Below are 22990 nucleotides of genomic sequence, written 5' to 3' on the forward strand. Positions count from 1 at the left end.
TGTGATCTGATTTCCAATCATATAAAAACGTTCAACCCAACAAGGGGAAGGAGAGAAGAGGAATCCCAGGAAATAGGACTTGCTGCCCACGGAACCGTGTCTCCCCCTGGTATGGATGTGCTGGACTAAGTACAGAGGCCTGCTGATACACAGTGACCGTAACTGAGGGTCCAAACATTGCAGAATAGGGGGCCAGAACAATTGTTTCTTTGTCCAAACAAAATATCTACAACCAAAAGTCGATCAAAAACCATTAGACCTAGAGCCATCTGGTGCCATCTAAGGCGCAAGAACCTTCCTCTCCATTATTGGCCTTGATCTTCACTGATCCATCAGCAAACCTTAATGGAGCACTCACTGCATGCCTGACACTAGATGTTCAGCCATGAACAGAAGGGACAGAAGTTTCTGGCTCCATTCTACTCTTCATTCCCTGAACCAACATGTTCTGAAATTCTACTCTGATGTTTAGGATTAAAAGAATAAAACAATCCAGACATCCTAACGTGGGCTCACGCATAATTACTACCTTTAGCCCTTGGGAATCCCTAGTGGTCCCCTTAAGAATCACCCCAGTAGGGGTGCCTGGGTGGCTCAGTTGGCTTAGCATCTGCCTTTGGTTCAGGTCATGATCCCTGGGTCCTGGGATCAAGCCCTTCATCGGGCTCCCTGCAGAGCGAGAGCTTCTCCCTCTCCCTCTGCTACTCCCCCTGCTTGTGCGCGCTCTCTCTCTATCTCTCTCTCTCTCTGTCAAATAATAAATGAAATCTTTAAAAAAAAAAAAAAAAAAAAAGGAATCACCCCACATGTCTCAGCAACATATTACTGAAAAAGTTCAGACTTGGGGGTTGAGCTGAACTAGACTGTTATCCTTTCTCTAGTTCTTGCTGACTCTGTTCACTGCTGGCTCCCCAGTGCCTAACACAATGCTGACACATGGTAGGGACTCAACAGTTGTTTTGTTGCTATTGTATAACCTTGAGCAAGTTTCTTAATTTCTCTGAACCTAGGATTTTTTTATTGTAAAATGAAAAAAAAATTAATATCTAGTTTCCTGAATTAATAATACTTTAATTTCTCCCCTTTGCTATTTTTTTTTTTTATTTTTTTTTTTTTTTTTTTTTTTTTTTTTTTTTTTTTTTTTTTTTTTTTGTATGTAGCTGAGGGGCACCTGGGTGGCTCAGTCGTCAAGTGTCTGCCTTCAGCTCAGGTCATGATCCCAGGGTCCCAGGACCGAGCCCCACATCTGGCTCCCTGCCCAGTGGGGAGTCCACCTCTCCCCCTCCCACTGTCCCTACTTGTGTTTCCTCTCTCACTGTCTCTGTCAAAAAAATAAAATCTTTTTTAAAAAGTCATATAGCCGAGATAATTTATATAAAAGACATGAAAACCTAGACTATAATTCTTTTATGCAGGAAAGATGTATACCTTGTTTTTAAGAACAATAGCTTAAATTATATTAATAGACATGTTGAGAGAGCTGTAAGAACAAAGGAAGTCAAGCAATTACATATGTGAGTGTGTGGAAGGTGTATTTATATAACTATATATTATATAAACTTTCAGAGTAACATATACATGTCATTATATATATACATATATATATACATTTTCAAACAGACTAATACTTTTTAAGTGATTGTTTTACTTGCAACAGCTATGCTCATTTTATTTTTTATTTGGCAGAGAGAGAGAGAGATCACAAGTAGGCAGAGAGGCAGGCAGAGAGAGAAGGGGAAGCAGGCTCCCTGCTGAGCAGAGAGCCCGATGCGGGGCTCGATCCCAGGACCCCAGGAAACCTGCTTTTTCTTAAGAGAATCCGTTTTCAGGATAAATTTTAAATGTCCTTAATTTATAATTTTTCTATCTGTTAATATTAGAATGATGGGATTTTTTTTTTACTAATTTTCATTCAAAAATTTGATATTCTATCTTAATCAATTAAGTAGGTTTTTGTAAGTTAGCTCTCCTAAGACTTACTCGTTGACAAAATTGGCTATATATCCCCATACAATTAATTTATACAAACTGACATTGGGAAGAAAGTTCTTGAAATTTTTAATGAATCAAAGATGAATAATGTGTATGGATTTTCTTAACTTCTTTGATGAGAATTTTATGGTATGTCCTGCTACTGCCTCAGACAAAGAAAAACTAAACACGTGTAACATCTCAAGCCTCACCCAATGAGATTGCCATAATCAGTTAATGGGACACCCTGACTCAAATCCGTTCTGACTCTACATAGACCTTGGAACCTACTTTCATGAACAGAACCAGAGGCCTTTTCACCATTTGCCTTTTGTATAGAATGTGCAGCTCCATGACTCACCTTGACATGACAACTAATTGGGAAACCATATGCTAATAAAGCCCTTCCCAGGTTTGTCTTCTCCTCCTTAACAAAAGTCATTGCCCTCACTGTCTGAATTTTTTGCAGCAGATAATACATTTTTAACGTTAGAAATTACTTCAGTGGGGGGGGGTAGGGGAGTTGCTCGCATTAATTTTGTAGGAAAATGTCGCCATCTTGTGGAATTTTAGTCTCCAAGTGTGACTCAAGAATAATCTGTAATTCAGCCACTTTGTATAGAGATTTAGTTTCCATACTTTCCAGTTCCTCGGAGGCCTCCCTTCTACTCCTGGTCCTGGTCCTCGCTCCAGAATCCTGGCTCTCTTCCTGTTCACTGGCTCCTTCTCCGGTGCCTCAGTCTCTTTGACTGAATTGTGAGTAGCTACCAACAGGTAAAAGCCAGAAAGAGCAAGGACAGGGAGCCAGACTGTAAATGAGCAGAATCGTGAGGGACCACATCCAGGTGAATAGTTAATACAGATAAATACCCTAAGTACTAAGGGGAAGCCAAAGTCAGAGTTCAAATGAGGTTAAAACAAGGTTCAGGACCAAGCACCAGCCCAAGACCATCCTTGAGGCCTTCTAGGGAGAAGGTAGAGTATATAAGCCCAAAGGTCTATATGCAGAGAGCACTTTGGGATGGAACGGAAAGCAAAGGTGTGTATGGGGTGTACAGGTTGGGGACTGAGTTTTTTTTTTTTAAAGCTTTTACTTAAATTCCAGTTAGTTGACATACAGTGTAATATTAGTTTTAAGTGTACAATATAGTGATTGAACCCTTGCATAAAACACCCAGTGCTCATGGCAAGTGCGCTCCTTAATCCTCATCACCTGTTTCACACATTCCCGACCACCGCCCCCTTCCCCGACCCCGATTCATCTCCCTTGGATTGAGTTTCAAGGTTTGAAAAACAAATGGTTTGGAATAGTGTCTCCAAAAATCCACATTTAGAAGGCAACCAGGTATAGTAAGGGAATCTAGTGTCTGCTTAACGTGCGTCCGTATTGGGAAGCCTTGGAACTCGGACAAGTCTTGCTCTTCTCCTCTTTCCATTTCTTCCTATCTCATTTCTTCCCTAGTTTTAAGCATTCTGAGTATAATCTCCATCACTCTTCTGGCATAAACTTCCACAAACCAGCCTTGCCCTTCCCTTCCCCTGCTGACAGAAAGTTACTAGAGCGCTTACCCCAAATCTAGTCCTATTTCTATGAGACCGTGAATTTTGTTTTCTGTTTGTCTTCTTTATTTTCTCTTTTCCCTTTCCAGCCATCTCTGAGACTGTTTAAATGTACTTAAGAAATCCATTTTATTTATCTATTGGCTTTTAAGTTTACACCTCTATGTACTGTTTTATAGTGGTTGCTCTATACACACTTAGCTTTTCCCACTCTTTGAGTCAATATCATTCCATGTAATTAATAGAAGCCTATGACTATAGAAGTCCATTTACATCCAACCCTGCTCCACTAACACCCTTTATGCTCTAGTTACTTGTTTTACAGCCAAATTTATTATAAACTCCATAAGAAAAAAATTTCAGTTTTTGTTTTAAACAGTCACATGTATCTTAAAATTTTTAAGAGGAAAAATAAGTCCTTTACGTTTATCCAGATACTTACCATTTCTGTAGCTCTTCATTCTGTGGTTGTGGGGAACCAGAGGGATGAGAAGAATATGGTCATTTCAATTGTTTTCTTGTATAATTTTTCTCAACTGTTTTCATGATTTTCTCTGTATCTTTGCTTTTCAATAGTTTATGATATGCCTGCATGTCATTTTGTTCATTTTATCTAGTTTGGGTTTCACTAAGCTTCTTTAAGTCTTTTGCTAAATTGGGAGAACTTTGGACATTATTTCTTCAAATATCTTTTCTGCTCTGTTTGCTCTCTGTCTCCTTCTGAAAATCAATTCCACATAGATCATTCACTATCGTTCCACATGATCTTGGGGCTATTAACTTTTTCAGTCTTTTTCTCTCTCTTCTTTAACTTTGATAATTTCCTTTGATTTATTTTCAAATTCACTGGTCCTTCCCTCTGTCATCTCCAGTCTGTTAAACCCATCTGTTATCTTATAATTTCAAATACTATATTTTTTTGTTCTAAAATTTCCATTTGATTTGTTTTTGTATTTTTTATTCCCCTCCTGGGATTTCCTATCTTTTCATGTATTTTCCTTTTCTTCATTAGTCATAGAGATAACAACTGCTTTAAAGTTCTTGTTTGGTAACTCTAATACCCAGAGTGGGTATTTAATAATATCTTTTCTTATGAGAATGGTTTATGTCTCATGATCCTTTATATTTTGAGTAATTTTGGATTATATCCTAGAATTATGAATGTTATGTTCTGGAGATTCTGAATTCTGTTATATACCTCCAGAGAAGGCTGGTGTTTTTGTTTTAGCAGGCAATTTACTTGGTAAGACTAAACCTGCAAAGTCTGTCATGCGGGCAATGGTGGCAGTTCAATTGATACTGTTCTCAAACAGACCATATGTGCCTGATTCAGAGACACGGACAGTCTTTACAAACTAAACATGTTGTTTCCTTATCTGGTTCTCTCAAATCTGAAGTTTACGCTCACTCTCCAGTGCCCTGGTTGTGTCTCCTTCCCCTGGTTGCCCCAGCTGGAAAGACACCAAGCTCCCTATCAGAGTTTTAATCACCCTATGATAGCACCACTGTAACAGAGGTTGCCCTCTGAGCAAATGCACAAAATTAGAGAACTCATCCTAAACCAAATGCTCCCTTCTAATTTTTACTGTTCCCAAAATCTGCCTTTGTTTACTCTCGAGCCCCTTAAATGAGTGAGATAAAGTGTGTGTGTGTGTGTGTGTGTGTGTGTGTGTGTGTGTGTGTTTGCAGGGGAGGTGTACTGTTCATGGTTTATGGTGGTTACCTATTAGAGACTAAATTAACTTCTTCCTTCATACCGGAGGCAGGTCTCTGAGACCTAGAATTTTAGAATATGTATCAACTAACATAAGGCCTAAAAAGTGTAATACATCAGAAAAAGAAAAAAGCAACACTGTTTCAAAAGATCAAATTGCCATTTATGAAAAAATAAAAACTTTTTTCCTAAGAAGAATTAGCTGTGGATATTTTTAGGATATTAACCTTTAAAAAATTCAACATTGTATTTAAGGAACTAGCAAAAGAAATATAATAAGAAAAAAAAACATACATGTTGAAAAGTTCTGTAAGGAACTCCTTATGTGCCTATAATTTGATTATCTAGAAAGTCCAGGAAAGTTAATTGCACAAAAATTATTTAAGGTGGCCACCACAGCTCTTTATTAACAATGACATTTGCCCCCATGAAGAAGAAAAGGAAAATAATTTCTAAAGTTATTAAATAATCCATCTTGAAGATGATAGGTGCCATGGAATGTTGGTTGGTACCTCCCATCATTTGGAACAAGATCTATCCTGCCTGTCTCGTCTCATTCTCATAGCTCATTCAAATGGAAGCACAATACAACCTGCCCTGCTCACATACCCAGAGCTTGCAGACCAATTAACCAGCTTGGTCCCCCATTCATAAAAATGAATGAAAAACCAAGGATTACCATATACTTAAGAAAGATTATCAATACTAAGGAGCAACAAGATGAGCAAACAGAACAATTGAGCCTAAAATGAATAGGCAGTTCAGAAAACCTTATTAAACATTAAAAAAAATCAATCTTTCTCAGAAAATTCAAGAACTTTTATCCAGAAAACAAAAACAGGAAGTTTTGAAAAATCAGAGAAAAAGGAGTTCATAGAAGCTAAAATATATAAAGTAAATTAGTTAAAAATTGAATAAAAAGATTAGAAAAGTCAAAGTTTCTCAAATATAGAACAAAAATATAAGAGATAGAAAACATGAAAGAAAAGAAAAAACTGATGATATGTGGTGGCAATCTAGGAGGATCAACATCCAATATGCATTCCAAAAAAAAAAAAAAAAAAATGAAAGGAGAAAAAATAAAGGAGGAAATAATCTTAAAAATATTGAAAGAAATGTTCAAAATATTGAAGAAAGCAGAGGATCTTCAAGTTCAAAGAGCTCAATGAATACTAACTAGAACAAATTAAAAGAGATGTACATTAGCTACTTCCTCATGAAATTTTTTTTAAAGATTTTATTTTTATTTATTTATTTGACAGAGATCACAAGTAGGCACAGAGGCAGGTGGAGAGAGAGAGAGAGAGAGAGGAGGAAGCAGGCTCCCCGCTAAGCAGAGAGCCCAATGCGGGGCTCGATCCCAGGACCTGGGATCATGACCCGAGCTGAAGGCAGAGGCTTTTAACCCACTGAGCCACCCAGGCGTCCCTCCTCATGAAATTTAAGATGCTCATTATAAGAGATTTTAAGCATTTCTAAAATGAAGAAAAGATACCTACAAAGGAATGTGGATAAGATTTGCTTTTCGACTTCCATGGCTGTAGTGAGAGGCGCCCTATCCACCCACCTGTGACGGATGGTCCTGTGGAACCGCTCTAGCTTCCTGATGGAGAGGAACAAGCAGACACACAGCACCCAGCCCAATAACCTGAAGGTTCACAACTCCTTCCACCAAACGGGCTGCTTCACTGCAAGCCTGTGGGTGTGAAGCCACCTGCCCACTACAAAAAGCTGACATTTGTGGTCAGGAAGCAGAGCTCTGGCCAGTGAAAATGCACCACCTCCTACCTGTGGACCACCATTAGCTAGAACGTGTGGGCCACCATCAGCAGCATCAGGCACGCGCCGCAAGAGACAAGTACCACCCCAACCTGCACGTGGCTGCCATTTGCAGAGCCGGTGCCATCCTGAGCACGAGAAGCCTGTGAAGGGGAAGAGGAAGCCAGTGCCCCACCAAGAACTCGTGAGCCCCCCACCTCGACAGCAGTGAAGGTATCAGCCACGGGGGAGGTGAGGGGAAGAAGAAGAAGAACCAGACTCTTGATTATGAGAACAAACTGATGGTTACCAGCTTTGGAGGTGGGTGGGGGGAATGGGCTAATCAGATAATGGGAACTAAGGAGCACACCTGTGTTGAGCACCAGGTGATATATGGAATTGTTGAATCAGTGTATTGTACACCGGAACCTCATATAACCTATGTAAATTAACTGGAATCAAGATAAAAACTCTAAATAAACAAACTCAACTTTATCACAGCCATAGGCATAAGGAACATTTAATATCTTGTTTATGTATTTACTATGGGATCAGTATGGTGTCAGAGTCTTGAAAGGATTAAATTTCTGGGTGCCAGATATTTAATGTTTTACTGTGTCACTAAAGGAATGTTACCATGCCATACCAACCAATAGCCAGTGACACAGAATATTCCAAAGGATTAGTTAGCACAGTCATTTGTTGCGTATTTTATATATGTAGTAAAAGAGAACATGTCCTTCCTTAGGTTGGCAAAGAAGATGAAGATTTCAGTGAAGAAGAGCCTGAAGAAGATGAAGATGATATTGAGAACATCCTGGAAGATGAATTTCCAAAAGACGAGGAAGTAATGAGTGAGGAAGACGAAGAACAGGAGATCGAGGCACTTGAGCGCCTGCGAGGCGAACTGGGAGAAAAATTTGAAGCAGATATGAGTAATTTACAAGCAATCCAGGTTATTACTCTTCCTTTACTGTTCACAATTCAAAATGTAACATTTGAGAATGGAACAAATATTTGGTTTATGTCTTGGTTTCTTTTTAACATTTCGAAAGAAATGTGTGTTTTAGGGTTTGCTTCCCTTTTGCCAGCACCCCTTGCAATTATTAAAACAAATTAATAAATCAAGGGCAACATGGAAGCCACATAGAGTCAAAAGTTTTAGCTGCCGGGGACCTGGGTGGCTTAATCATTAAGTGTCTGCCTTCAGCCCAGATCATGATCCCAGGGTCCTGGGATCGAGCCCCGCATCGGGCTGCCTACTCAGCCTGCTTCTCCCTCTCCCACTCCCCCTGCTTGTGTTCCCTCTCTCTCTCTGTCAAATAAATAAATAAAATCCTAAAAAAAAATTTTTTTAGCTGCCAATATGCAGCCACTTAGAAACTGAAAAGTATTTGGTTTTTTTTTGACCAAAGCTTTCTGTCACCAGCAACGTCTATGTGCTGTGACTGGACTTCGTCCCATTAAAAATATTTGATTTTATTACTTTTTTTCATCAGGATGAATTTGAGAAGCTTTTGATACCAATAATTCTCATCAATGGAGCTCGGAAAATCCACATTGTACAATATAATATGAATATGAAACTGCAACCACTGGTGGAGAATCGTGAGAGCATTTTTGAAAAATGTTATCCGATAACATCACACCTCGCCCAGAAAATGCTCAGCTATACCTATAAGTATATAAGCGCGTTTGGCTACTGGGACCCTGTAAAGGTAATGCAGCAAATGCGCCTAAAAGCCATGTTCTTTCTTTTAATTTTTTAAGTATGTCTAAGAAGAAGACAGAGGACAATTTCAAAAATCGTAAACATTATACAGTACTCTTTCCTTGCTATAAAAATATGTGATTGTTTTATCTTTCTGAAGTATGGAACGTAATCAAAGGGTTTAATTTATTCCATCTACTTCTGTAGAGATAACACAATTCCAACTTGGTTTTAACTTTGTAGCTGAAGATGGGTAATAGAAATATTTTCAAATTACACATCTAAAGGGCTGAGCCCTGGTACTAATTTGCCACCTAATTTTAGGTAAGTCATTTAATCTCTTTGATTCTTTACTGGACCCAGGGTCTCAGACCCTGTACAAAGACCTAGTTCTATTCTAAGACCCTGCTTGGTTCCTTACCTTTAAGATGAAAGAATCATGCCACCAGGCCACTGTGATCAAATACATGATTATAAAGTCCTCTGGAAAGTGTGAGACACAACACAAAATGTGGCATTGATGTTCATAACAAGCATTTCTAAGGACCATATTTTTATGCGATGCGGACAGATTTAATCCAGGTAGAATTCAGTAACCTCGAACGTGGGATGATTTTCAACAAATCTCAACCAAGAATATGCTAGTCACTGATCTAGTCCCTGGGAATACTGTAGTGAACAAAACGGACAATGTTTCTTTTGTCTTCCAGCTTATATTCTAGTTGGATTGGGAGGGAGGATAGGCAATAAATAAGTAAACAAACAAATATGTTCTTGAGAGATAATATTAAGTGTTATAAGGAAAATCAAAAAACGTCATGTGATAGTGACCCCATGTAACTTTTTATTTCCATCGATGATACAGCACAGTGGAAAAGATTATGGCCTCTGGAGCCAGACTGCCTAGGTTCAAAACCACTACTTATTAGATGAATGACCTTGGACAAAATTACTTAACCTCTCAGAGTCATTTCATTTGCATAATGGGAATAAGAAGAGTCCCTACCTTACAATATTGTTACAATGATTAATTGAGTTAATTATTGTAAAGTGCTTACAACAGTGTTTGGCTTTTTGCAAGTGCTCAGTAAAACTTACAGCTGTTATTAATATGTATTACTGGTATTGGTCACGGATAAAAAGTATTTTGGAAGATGGGATCCAAAATGGAGCCTTGTGCATTTACTTGAAACCTCCTTCTTGGTTGATATTGACATAATCAATTTCAGTTCTACTTAATTGTGCCATCTTCTTTATCTTAGCCATAGGATGTCAAGAGAAACATTTTCAAATACCATGCTGGAATATAGTGCCCTCCATAGAGAATTAGATAGAGTTAAGCATGTATTAGAATCACCTAGAAAGCTTTTGAAAGATAGTCATGCCCTTCTCTCTGAGACAAGAAAGAAAGGGGAGGAAGCAGACAAAGTCAGAACCGTATTTAGGGAGAAAGGACTTATGTCCAAACATAACAGGACCACACAAAAATGCCTTGTGGAGAAAGGAGCGCATGGTCATAAGAAGGGTTTAAGCATTTAAATAAGCATTTTTGAGGGTTTTTTGAATCTTTCTGGGTTCCTGACAGTTTTTTTTTTTTAAAGATTTTATTTATTTGGAGAGAGTGAAAGAGAGAGCATGAGTGGTGGGGAGGGGCAGAAAGAGGGAGAAACAGAGCCTCCCACCCTCCAGCTCAGGAGGGAGCCTGATGTGGGTCTTGATTCCAGGACCCTGAGATCATGACCTGAACTAAAGTCAGCCCCTTAACTAACTGAGCCAAGTTCAATATTTCTGATTTGATGACACTATGTATAGTCTGATCTACAGAGGAGAAAGGATACATGCTAGGTATTTTGAGTAACAACAGAAACTACCGTAAGGACTCTCAGTTTGAGAATTTGAAATGGAATCATTAGACTTTCAGCTTTTTTTGTTTTAACCAAATACAAGACATACAGCAGACATGCCCATGCCACCCCTGTGTTTCTTCTTATACCTAGCATTTACTCCAGCCCAAAAATGTTGATGTAGACAATACCATTGACCTGTGACAACTGTCTTGGTGTAGCTCTGGTAACGGAGCAATGTTGAAACATACTGCTTCACACCTCCTTTGTCAAGTATGGGCTGATACTTGGCCATCTGATGCTCTAAAAAAAAAAAAAAAAAAAAGATATCCAAACCTAAGATCAATTACCCAGTTCTCATCTTGACCTAATGCAAATATGTGAGACTATTCCTCCCACTCCATTCCACACCTAGACCTTAAACAGCCTTTTAAGTCTTTTTCCCCTTTTTGACTGCTCTTGATGTTTATGTGAGTAGGATTTGCCTATATAAAATGTGGATAAGAAGCCTGTGGGATCTGTCCTACCAGTATTCCCCTAAAGATAACCCAGGACCCCGCCTGTAGTAGTGTACTCAGGCTGCAAGAACAAAGTACCACAGACACGGTGGTTCAAACAACAGAGATTTATTTTCTCACAGTTCCAAGGCTGGAAATCCAAGATCTAAGTGTCAGCAGGGATGGTTTTCTGGTGAGACCTCTCTTCCTGGCTTGCAGATGATCACTTTCTCACTATGTCCACACATGACCTTTCCTCCATGCTTATGCACACCTGGTGTCTCTTCCTCTTCATATAAGGACACCAGTCTTACTGGATAGGGCCCCACTCTTACGATCTCAACCTTATTACCTCTTTAAGGGCCCTATCTCCAAACACAGTCACTTTGGGGATTAGGGTTTCAACCTATGGAGTGGAGGGAACACATTTTCATCCATAACACCCCCTTAGGAATGGACCTGTTTGTGAGGTTAAACTGGCACATGAATATACACAAACAACTTTCCAGTATTTGGCAAAAACACACTAAATACATTATAAAGGAAGTAAGAGAACTAAAATTGTCATAAGCTGAAAGCTAGTTGAGATTTCATCAGCCGTATGTGGGTGTAAAATAGTTTATTCTTTATGTATAAAGAATAAGTATAGTCTTTAATAATAATATTTGGCTACAATTAGTTTTCTTATGTAGTGTAAGAAAGATTTTATTTTACAAATTTGTTCACATGTATTTAGGGGAAATGCTGAATAACTTAAACCTGTTGAATTCAATTGTGTATGTACTGCAGCTAAGTGAAGGAGAGACCATCAAACCAGTTGAAACTTCAGAGAATCCAGTCCATGCTGTAATCCATCGTCAGTATATTTATTTTTTATCTAGTAAGGAAACAAAAGAAAAATTTATGAAGAACCCAATCAAATATATCCGCCAACCCAAACCTAAGCCTACTGTGCCCATTAGGATTATGATTCTGGGACCTCCAAAATCTGGGAAAACTACAGGTAAGGGTGTGTTTTTGCCTCTGTTTTTGTTGTTGTTTTCATCCCAATGTAGTTATCGTACAGTGTTACATTCATTTCAAGTGTACGATAACAGTGATTAATAATTCCATGCATTACTCAGTGCTCATCAAGATAAATGTACTCTTAGTCCCCTTTACCTGTTTCACCTGTCCCCCCACCAACCTTTCCTCTGGAAACCATCTGTTCTCCATACTTAAGAGTATATCTTTTGGCTTGTGTCTTTTTTTCTTTTTTCTTTTGTTTGTTTTGTTTCTTGAATTCCCCATATGAGTGAAATCATGTAGTATTTGTCTTTTTCTGACTGGCTTACTTTGCTTAGCATTATACTCTGTAGATCCATCCATGTTGTTACAAATGGCAAGATGTTGTCCCTTTTTATGACTTGAGTAATATTCCAGTGTGTGTGTTTGTGTGTGTGTGTATATGCGTGCATGTGTGTGTGTGTACCACCTCTTCTTTATCCATTCATCTATCAATCACTTCTCAGGCTTTTGGCTAAGATCAAGTGTATCCATTTATTTTTTATATGAAAAACCCACATCAGTTGTCTTTTAGTTTTGTTGGTTGCTTCCTTTGCTATGCAGAAGCTTTTTATTTTGATACAGTCCCAATAGTTTATTTTTCCTTTTGTTTCCTTTGCCTCTGGAGGCATAAATACAAAAATGTTCCTAGGGTCGATGTCAGAGAAATTATTATCTGTGCTCTCTTCCAGGATTTTTATGGTTTTAGGTCTCACATTTAGGTCCTTAATCCATTTTATTTTTGTGTATGGTGTAAGAAAGGGGTCCAGTTTCATTCTTTTAAATGTAGCTGCCCAGTCTTCCCAACATCACTTGTTGAAGAGATTGTCTTTTTCCCATTGCGTATTCCTTCCTGCTTTGTCAAAGATTAATTGACTATTTAATGTGAGTTTATTTCTGGGTTTCCTATTCTGTTTCATTGATCTGTGTTGTTTTCATGCCAGTACCATATTGTTTTGGTTACCAGAACTTTGTAATAAAACTTGGAGTCTGGAATTATGATGCCTCCAGTTTTGTTTTTCTTTTTAAAGATTACTTTGGCTATTGGGGATCTTTTGTGGTTCTATACAAATTTCAGGATTGCTTGTTCTAGTTCTGTGAAACATCCTGTTGGTATTTTGATAGAGAGTGCATTAAATCTGTTTTGGCTGGTAGAGACATTTTAACAATATTTGTTCTTCCAATCCATGAGCATGAAATATCTTTCCGTTTGTGTCATCTTCAATTTCCTTCATCAGTGTTCTGTAGTTTTCAGACTGCAGGTCTTTCACCTCTTTGGATAAGTTTATTCCTTGATATGGTACTATTTTTGGTGTAATTGTAAATGGGATTTTCTTAATTTCTCTTTCTGCTGCTTCATTATTAGTATACAGAAATAATACAGATTTCTGTACATTGATTTTGTATCCTTACTGAATTCATTTATCAGTTCTAAGAGTTCTTTGGTGGAGTCTTCATGGTTTTCTATGTATAATAAGTATCATGTCATCTGTAAATAGTGAAGTTTTTCTTCTTCCTTACCAGTTTGGATGCCTTTTATTCCTTTCTATTTATTGTATGATTGCTATGGCTAGGACTTCTAGTACTATGTTGAATAAAAGTGGTGAGAGTGGGGGCACCTGGGTGGCTCAGTTTGTTAAGGGTCTGCCTTCTGCTCAGGTCTCATCCTGGGATCCTGGGATTGAGCCCCAAGTCAGGCACCCTTCTCAGGTGGGAGTCTGCTTTTCTTTCTCCCTCTGACACTCCCCCTGCTCATGTTCTTGCTGCTCTCTCTCTCTCTCTCAAATGAATAAATAAAAAATCTTTTTAAAATGTGGTGAGAGTGGACATCCTTGTCTTACTCTTGACTTCACGGGAAAAGCTCTCCCCTGAATGGTTTGTCCCCATTGAGTATGATGTAGGTTTTTCATATAAAAACTTTATTATGTTGAGGTATGTTCCCTCTAAACCTACTTTATTGAGGGATTTTTATCATAAATGGATGTTGTACTTTGTTAAATGTTTTTTCTGCATCTATTGAAATGATCATAGGTTTTTATCTTTTCTCTTATTGCTGTGGCCTTTGTTATTCTTAAGTATAAAAGAATCTCCTAAAAGCTACTGGCACTTCTCCAGGAAGCCAACTATCAAAATTCACTCAAAAAGAGATAGAAAACCTAAATAGGATAATAACTATTAAAGAGAAATAATTCAAAAATATAATCCCATTCCAAAACAGTCCAGGATCAATCAGTAGTTTTAGAGAATAATTATATCAAACTTCCAAAGAATCAAAAAACTCAAGAGATAATTCCTGTGTTTTTGTAAGCTTTTTCACAGCAGGGGAAAAAAAGACAATGAGTTTCCCAATTTATTTCCAGTGTTTTTTTTTAATTAAGGAGTATAGTCCTCACTAAATATAATCAAATATTTATATGGGCTAAATTATTGTCCATTTATCCAAAAAGTTATAAAGAATACAAATTGATTTTTAAATTAGCATAACTCTGATATTAAAACCTAACAAAATAATACAAGAAAAGATATTACAAATTACAAATAGAGTCAAATAATTATCTCACTTACAAATAGAGTCAAATAACAGTATATTAATATTATACTAACATAAAAATTATATAGAAGATTTTAATATATTTTTAAAAATTGAAATATAATTTATTGTGCTAATAGTTTAAAGAGTAAAAATCCACTGTCAACAATAATCATTGTTGAAAAAGGCACTGGGTAAACTATATCCCCATAATGTTTGAATTTTGTATAACTTTGTACTGTGTTTTGTTTTTTTTAAGGCCAATAGTCCATCAAAAGGTTGGTTGTAGTATTTCAGGATGACATGACAACAACATGAGCAACGGTTGGTCGCAATGAGAATAAAATGGAAAGGACAGATACAGGAGATATTTCAAAGGAAAACAATAGGACTTAAGGACTGAATAGAGAATGAAGGGGAGAGATGAGGTCAACGATAAATTTGTCACCAGGAATAATAAAGGGGAGTTTTGTTCCAGTTCAAAAAGTTTGTTTTGCCCATTTAAACCTCTTAACATGGTGGAAGAGACTTTTATAGTCATATTCTAAACATTCACAAATGTAAGGGTTCCTGGGTGGCTCATTTGGTCAAGCGTCCAGTTCTTGATATCAGCTCAGGTCCTGATCTCAGGGTCATGAGATTAAGCCCTGCAGCTGGCTCTGCGCTGGTCATGGAGCCTGTTAGAGAATCTCTCCCTGCTCCTCTGGCTCTCTCCCCCACTCCCGCCACTAGCGCATGCACTCTCTCTAAAAAAAAATTTTTTTAAATGTTCACAAACATTTAAAAAAAAACAAATCCATTGACCTTTAAAATAAGATCCCTCAACTAGAGCAAAAGGTAAAAATGTAGATAAAACAACCTGATTTCTCATTTGCTGTTTTGTGTGCCTCTTAATCTCCCTCACCTATTTCACCCATCCATCCCTCCACCTCCCCGCTCCGCAACCATCAGTTTGTTCTCTGTCTTTACGAGTCTTCTGTTTTTGGTTCGTTTGTTCATTTGTTTGTTTAGATTCCACATATAAGCGAAATCATAATAGTATTTGTCTCTCTCTTTCTGACTTATTTAAATTAGTACAATACCCTCTGGGTCCATCCATGTTGTCGAAAATAGCAAGATCTTATTCTTTTTATGGCTGAGTAGTATTCCGTTTTGTGTGTGTGTGTGTGTGTGTGTGTGCGCACGCGTGTGTGTGTGTGCACGCATATGCGTGCGTGCGTGCATGCATACACATGTATTAAATCCTCTTTTTCCACTCATCTGTCAACAGACAATTGTTTGATTCCATATCTTGGCTATTGTAAATAATGCTGCAGTAAACACAAGGGTGTGTATATCTTTTCAAATTAGTGTTTTTGTTTTCTTTGGGTAAATATTCAGCACTGGGATTACTTAATTTTATGGTATTTCTATTTTTAACTTCTTTTTTTTTTTAAGATTTTATTTATTTATTTGACAGACAGAGATCACAAGTAGGCAGAGAGGCAGGCAGAGAGAGAAGGAGGAAGCAGACTCCCTGCCGAGCAGAGAGCCCGATGTGGGACTTGATCCCAGGACCCTGAGATCATGACCTGAGCCGAAGGCAGCGGCTTAACCCACTGAGCCACCCAGGCGCCCTATTTTTAACTTCTTGAGGAACCTCCACACTGTTTTCAAACAGTGTGCTGTTTGTTGCACCAAATTATATTCCTGATACAGTTTTATTCTTTTGCATGTAACTGTCCAGGTTTCACAACACCATTTATTGAAGAGACTATCTTATCCCCATTGTGTATTCTTGTCTCCTTTGTCATAAATTAATTTACCATATACATGTAGATTTATTTCTGGGCTCTCTATTCTGTTCTATTGATCAATGTGTCTGTTTTTGTGTCAATACCATACTGGTTTGATTTCTCATTTGTTGAAATAGAGGTGAATTTTTAATAAGATATCAAGCTATGAAAGTTTATATATTATATAACAATATATTATTGATATCAATAAGATATCAAGCTATGGAAGTTTTTATTGTTATTAGAACTTAAAAATAAATACCAAATATTAATGGTACACATAGGATGCCATGTAAATTTCTCAAAATTGCTGCTACCTGGTGCAGAAGGAAGAAGACACTTAAGTGTCAGTTTGGTTATGAGAAAAACCCACAGAGCTGGCTCATTACCAGATCCATCAGCCACATACTTGGAGTACTAATAATGATTGACCTTGGACAGTATTAACACAATAAAATGTAACAATTCTGATTATCAAAATTTCTTTGGGGAATGTGAACATTAGTTAGCTCACCGTGGATGTCAGTTAGCCAGAGTTAGAAATAAGGTTAACTAATGAATCTGCGAAATGGAGTAAGTTTAAAGTGTTAATGTTTTCCAGTGGCCCAAAAACTTTCAAGCGAATATGGCTTAAAGCGTCTGTCCATAGGGGAAGCTCTGCGCTATGTCTTAAACAGCCAACCAGACACAGAGCTGGCGCTCATGCTGAACTGGCATCTGCATAAAGGAATGACGGCGCCCGACGAACTGGCTATTCAGGCCTTAGAGATCTGCCTGATGGGGAGTGTGTGTAACACTGCAGGGTAAGTGGGGCTTGGGGCGGTGGGGGGGGTGAGTTAAAGACTTCTTTCAAGAATTACTGCCAGAATTTAAAACCCTCACCTTAAACAAGGTTTAAAGCTCTTGTAAAGGGTGTGATCTACTTCTCAAACCTTAGGCCCCTATGTGGCTACATATTTTAATTTTCAGTCAGGCTGCAACTTGGCTTGAACACTCATAGGGCAGGATAGCAAGCTGGCCACTTGCCCACCGCAGCAACCCCTGTGCTGTCCAAGAGTCTCTGGGTGTACAGTGCCAACAAAGGGGGCCAGTGTGACTTCCAGTGTCTAGCAGACCTCCTCACTGCTCCATGGAATGTTGAAAGAGTGGCCTTCCCCTGTCCCCTAGAAGGTATTGGTCTAATGGAGACACAGTCTCTCACTGGCCCAGCTCTCTGCACAGGGAGCAGTGCCCCTCCCTTAATGCTACATTTGGACCTGAGGTCCCTCTTCAGTTTACAATCCTCTGTTCAACCATTACTCACCCAGCGTAGCCACTGGTCACACCCAGGTGTAAAAGCCAGTGCAGCCTAACGCCCTGCCCTTGAGCCCAGGTCACTGACCTAGAATCCCACTGATTTCTTCAAGTTTGTATTAAAAGGCTTCTAGCCCTTCCCTGCCACTAGTCCTTAATCAAGTCTTAGGACAGTTCTGATTTCCATCATGAAGAGCAGATTCTGGGGTGTCAGATTTTTTTCTCCTAGAGAAGGTCCTGGGAATTCCGCAAACTGAGTTTACCTCCTCCCTGGCATGCAGCTTTGCACACAAGGGATCTCTGTGAAGGCAACGGTCTTATTTCACCTTGATACCAGGACAGTGACTGCCCAGTCATCCTGAATTTTTCTAATCTTGAGGGTCACTCAAGCGACCCTTCACAAGCGAAGAAATTGAGCTACTCTCTATTTTGAAAACTGCGAAACACAACCATGGCGCTCCCATAACATTCTCTATTAGGTTTGCCTGACTCCATTAACTTACAATCCTCTCTGTCCTGGAGCTTAGAACTAGTGACTTCCTCTAAACCAGCCCTTCCTGATGACCAGAGCCAGCAGGCCCAGCTCGCTCCCACCCCAGAGGGAGTTTCCTGACTCTGGCGGCCATTACTCTCAGAAAGTGTGGACACCCTTTATTCCGCCTCTCAGTTTGATAGTTATACTCTCATTATCTCAGATTGTTGGACTAGCTAAAATTCTCTATCACTTCTGCTCAGAAGCATGATGGGTCCTGATGGGATGATTCTTGCCCAGATATCACAGGTCTCCTCTCACCAACTCCCCATCTCTCCTCCCATCGCCACCCTCCAGCCTTCCCACAGAACTTTCCTAGAAAAGCAAGCTTAGAGCACAGTTGTTTTCCCATATTTGCTGAATCTCTTACTAAGATACTATTTATTGTGCCAAGATCCCATTCTAGTTGCTTTACATACCAGATCTATAAGTCTTTAAGACAGCTCGCAGGGTTAAGTATCATTTCCCCCATTTTACTGAAAACTGAGACTCAGAGAGGCCAAACTAGGTCTCAGTCTGTGTCTGTCTGCCTCTAAAGCCTGTGTTCTTTGCACTGTTTCATGCTTAGGATAAAAGCACCAATTGAATAACACAATGTTCAAAGTCTTACATGTGTTACTCTCGAGTTCTGTCCAAGCCTAGCTCTGTGATGCTAAGTGTATGACTTCAGAGCTGTGTCTCTTCGGATGCCATCCTACATCTGGCTCTTGGGCTGAGTGAGGTTAAAAACACAGAGATAAAGAGTACAAAGTGCAAAGAAGATGAGTCAAGTTACAAAATAAAGAGCAAGAGACTATTCCTAAAGAGATAGACTGGTTCTAGAAGACAGGAAGATAGGAGAGAAAAGAAATCTGGAATTATTTTCACGTTTCTCCTTGTTAGTGTTGTCATCGACGGCTACCCTGTAACTAAGTATCAAGTGAGTCTCTTGGAAGCTAGGTCAATCATCCCCATGGTCATCTTTGAGTTGGATGTGCCTTCCAAGGAGATTTTCAAAAGATTGTTCCTGGAAAATAAAAAGGAGCAAAGGTAATGTATATGACGAAAGCAACGATAAAGGAATAAACTTTAACCATCCAGAAAAAAGTGTATTTTTAACAGCTTTTCCCATTCACTCTCTTTCTCTATTAGTTTGCCTTACCCACTGCACAACAGCACACAGATTACAGCTGTCAAAAACTCAAAATACCGCAAAAACATTGATGAGATTAGGAAATATTATCAAGAACAGCATCAGAACTGGTATGTGATTGATGGATTTCACAGCAAATGGTGGGTATGGAATGAAGTCATTAAGAAAGTTCATATGGTGAATAAACATATGCAGATATACCTGGAAAGAATCAAAGCAGGTAAGAAAACATTAAAATACAATAAAACATTAATTGAAAGTCTACACCTGCCTGACTCATGTTACCATAATTCATTCAATTTCAACATTTGTTCCCACAATCATACTCAGTCTTTGAAGTATTTGGTACTAGCCAATTATTGTGGGCATCTATACTGTTCTCATCTCATAAACAACTGCTACTACTCTATCATTTATTGAGCTCCTGTGTGAACTTAGCACATAAAAATAATGCATAACCTCTGACTAGAAGAGTTTATAGTGTTTGGAAAGCCATTTAAGAAGCTAAGTTTCAGAAGTGCTAGTGTAGGAGAGTAGTGGGCTATGGAATGACACTTGGCAAAATTCTATTTATGAATCTAGAATTAAAGCCATTTTTGGTATTTATATTATACCAATATAATGGTATATTTTTATAGATTCAGCAATGAATCTATCAAAAGTTATAGATTCAGCAACAAACCTATAAAAAGTTAAACTTGAGCATTAAATGGCTTTTAATATATATTTGGAATCCATGAAAGAAAATGTTTGATTATATAGTCCTATAAGTTTCTTGACTTTTCTCTAAAAAATACATAAAATAGAAGGAAATTTGTCTATATATGATATCTCTAAAAAGAGTGATGACTCTAGAGAATTGAGCTGTAGGGTTCTCACAGACATCTGGTGAGTGACTTTGTTTAACTATGGGAATACAGAGAAGATATAATGAGGTATGAGAGCAATGCGACGAAGAGAATCTTATACAAGGAAGAATTCCGTGAGGATTCTGCATCATTAAATCTAGATTAGCTTCATTATTTGGGTATAACCAGTATCTCTGGTTCCTGTTTGTCTGCAGACTGGGAATTTGTTTTCACCTGAGGATTACAAGGCATGACAAGTACAAGGAAGAAAGAATTGAGTTTTTAGAATCCTACTCGCAATAAGTTTTGGAAAGCATCGCACTTGTAAAACCCTCCACGGCAGACTTTGAAAGCAAACTTATGCATCATTCATCTTTTTGTGACCCTATTTCACCCTCCCTACCATAGACTGAGTTCCCTGGAAACAGACTCAAGATGAAATAAGATCAAAAGTTGTCTGCAGAAACTTTATCAGAAAGTATTCTCAGGATTTGAGTTGCCACATTTAGCAACCAAAAATACAAGATGCCCAGTTAAATTTGAATTTCAGATAAATAACAAATAAGTTTTTAGTCTAAGTATGTCCCAAATATTGCATGGGACATACTTAGACTAAAAATTCTTCATTGTTAATCTGATACTTAAACTCACTGGGCTTCCTGTGTGTTAATCAGAAAATACACCTATGGGGAATGAGGACCATAGAATTGGACAGAGGGAGAAACTGACCTGCCCTATGATGGAAAGGAAAGCTTCAGCAGATCTAATAGGGAAGCCTTGCAGCTAGGATGGGCCTTCAGAATTTCCCAACTGAGGGGAGGAGCCAGGCTCTATATCCCTTGGCCGGCCATTGACCACAGGTACTCTGGGAGGGGGTTAACCAGTGACAGATGGGCGATTCCCAGCACACGTGAGACCCATCAGCACTGATGCTCCCAGCATCTGGGGGATGGCAGCATCAGCCCTGAAGAGGGATCTGGATGAGGTGCCATGGTATCCACTTCATTATTCCATATACACTTGCCTCTGCCTTGAGTAGTTAAATCTAACAGAAGTCAACTTTATTGATCTTCTGCTTTAACTTCCACCTAATAATCTAGCCTGTACCTGATTGTTTAAATTTAGTTTTGACTTTTTGTTTTGTTTTGTTTTCATTCCACACTTCCTTGTATGCTATTCAAATGATCCTCTCCCTATCAGAAGGCCAAAGTTTACTCTGACTAATGAGATGGAACAAGGTCAGGGCTACAAGATTAAAGAGATTCCTCCTCATTCTGCCACATTCCAGATTAAGATATATGGACACTGCCAGATGTCATCAAGAATACAAAAGAAGAGATATTTGAGTATCTTTATCTCTTTAGGGCTTAAACCATGTGATTCTAAATTACCCTGTCACTAAACCTGTCAGGATTGGTGAGGTTCAGCACATCTGAGCTAAAGGATAGCTAGGATTGTAATACTGTAGTACCATATAGTATAATATTATAGCACTATATAATACTACATACTTTAATAATAAAACATTATTATACCATAGTACAGTGCATTATAACACTCCAGAATAATATTATGGCACTACAATATTATAGTAGTGTCATATTCTTTGTAGGGAAGGAATATTAGGGCTTCTTATCTTTTTCATCTGTGTCAAAAACAACAGATGGGAGAGCATATTAGTTTATGCTGCATAACAAATTATGCAAATTCATAAAAAAATCAAAACTTAGCAGCTTAAAATAACACACACACACACACACACAATTTCTCTGGGTCAGGAATCGAGTCACAGTTTAACAGGATTCTCTGCTTCAGGAACTCTCACAACCATAATCAAGGTATTGTCTAGGGTTATTACCTCATCTGAAAGCCCGACTGGGAAGGAACCTACTATCACACTCATTCATGTATTGTTGACAAGATTTCGTTCCTTGAGGGATGTTGGATTGAGGGCCTCAGTTTCTTGCTGGCTGTGGGGCACAGACCACTTTCAGTTCCTTCCCATATAGACCTTTGCAACCTGGCACCTTCGTTCTAGCAAATGAACAAGCTGTGAAGGCAAGAAAGTGCCAACAAGGCAAAAGTCATGGTCTTTCATAATTGTCTTAGTTTCCTAAGCCTGCTGTGAGGAAGTACCACAAACTGGGTGGCTTAAACATGAGAAAATTGTTCTCTCATGGTTCTGGAGGCTCGAAGCTCAAAATCAAGGTGTTACAAGGGCCATATTCTCCCTGAAGTCTCTAGGGGAGAATCTGTTCCATGTCCTTCTCTTAGCCTCCAGTTTTGCCAGCAATCCTCTCCATTCTTTGGCTTGTAGACCATTACTGGAAGCTTGAGGATCAATTTTATATGTTTACATTGTCACATAACAAGCTCTGATTTATGATTCATAATTTTATAGTTAATTTAAGACCTTCTTAGGCATAATAATAATTTTTAAAGACAAAACTTATCAATAGTGAAAGGGACCAATAACAAAATATATTAAGGGTCAAAATTTACTCATTATAACTAAGATGTATGAAAAAAATTTTCATTTTCTGTAGCATGTCTTATTTCTTCAGAATCCCCATTCTGGTGCAGTACTGGGGAGAAAACTCTTAAACCCATTCAGTGAAGGACCTTGGGCTCTTCTTTTTAAATAGACTCTTTGGGGTAAACATAGTCACTTTTGGAAAAACATTTCTTCCCTTCTCTCGTGTGCCATCTGAACACAGTAATGTAATGTCCACAAATTATTCGCACTTTTTGAAATCTACCTCATAGAAAAATTTAAAATAG

The 22990-nt window shown here is 38.4% G+C and overlaps 1 protein-coding gene across 1 annotated transcript in view; it reads left to right on the plus strand.

The window, feature by feature from the left end:
• Positions 1–22990, plus strand: part of LOC111158237 (adenylate kinase 9) — a 117443-nt gene that overhangs the window by 87709 nt on the left and 6744 nt on the right. Inside the window, 6 exon segments of the mRNA XM_022520156.1 lie at positions 7752–7958; positions 8503–8721; positions 11845–12058; positions 17006–17207; positions 19112–19258; positions 19361–19581. Of these exon segments, the coding sequence (XP_022375864.1) occupies positions 7752–7958; positions 8503–8721; positions 11845–12058; positions 17006–17207; positions 19112–19258; positions 19361–19581 (1210 nt within the window).

This window comes from Enhydra lutris, unplaced genomic scaffold (genome assembly GCF_002288905.1).
Source record: "Enhydra lutris kenyoni isolate GAN:26980312 unplaced genomic scaffold, ASM228890v2 scaffoldscaffold58, whole genome shotgun sequence".
NCBI classification, from domain to species: domain Eukaryota; kingdom Metazoa; phylum Chordata; class Mammalia; order Carnivora; family Mustelidae; genus Enhydra; species Enhydra lutris.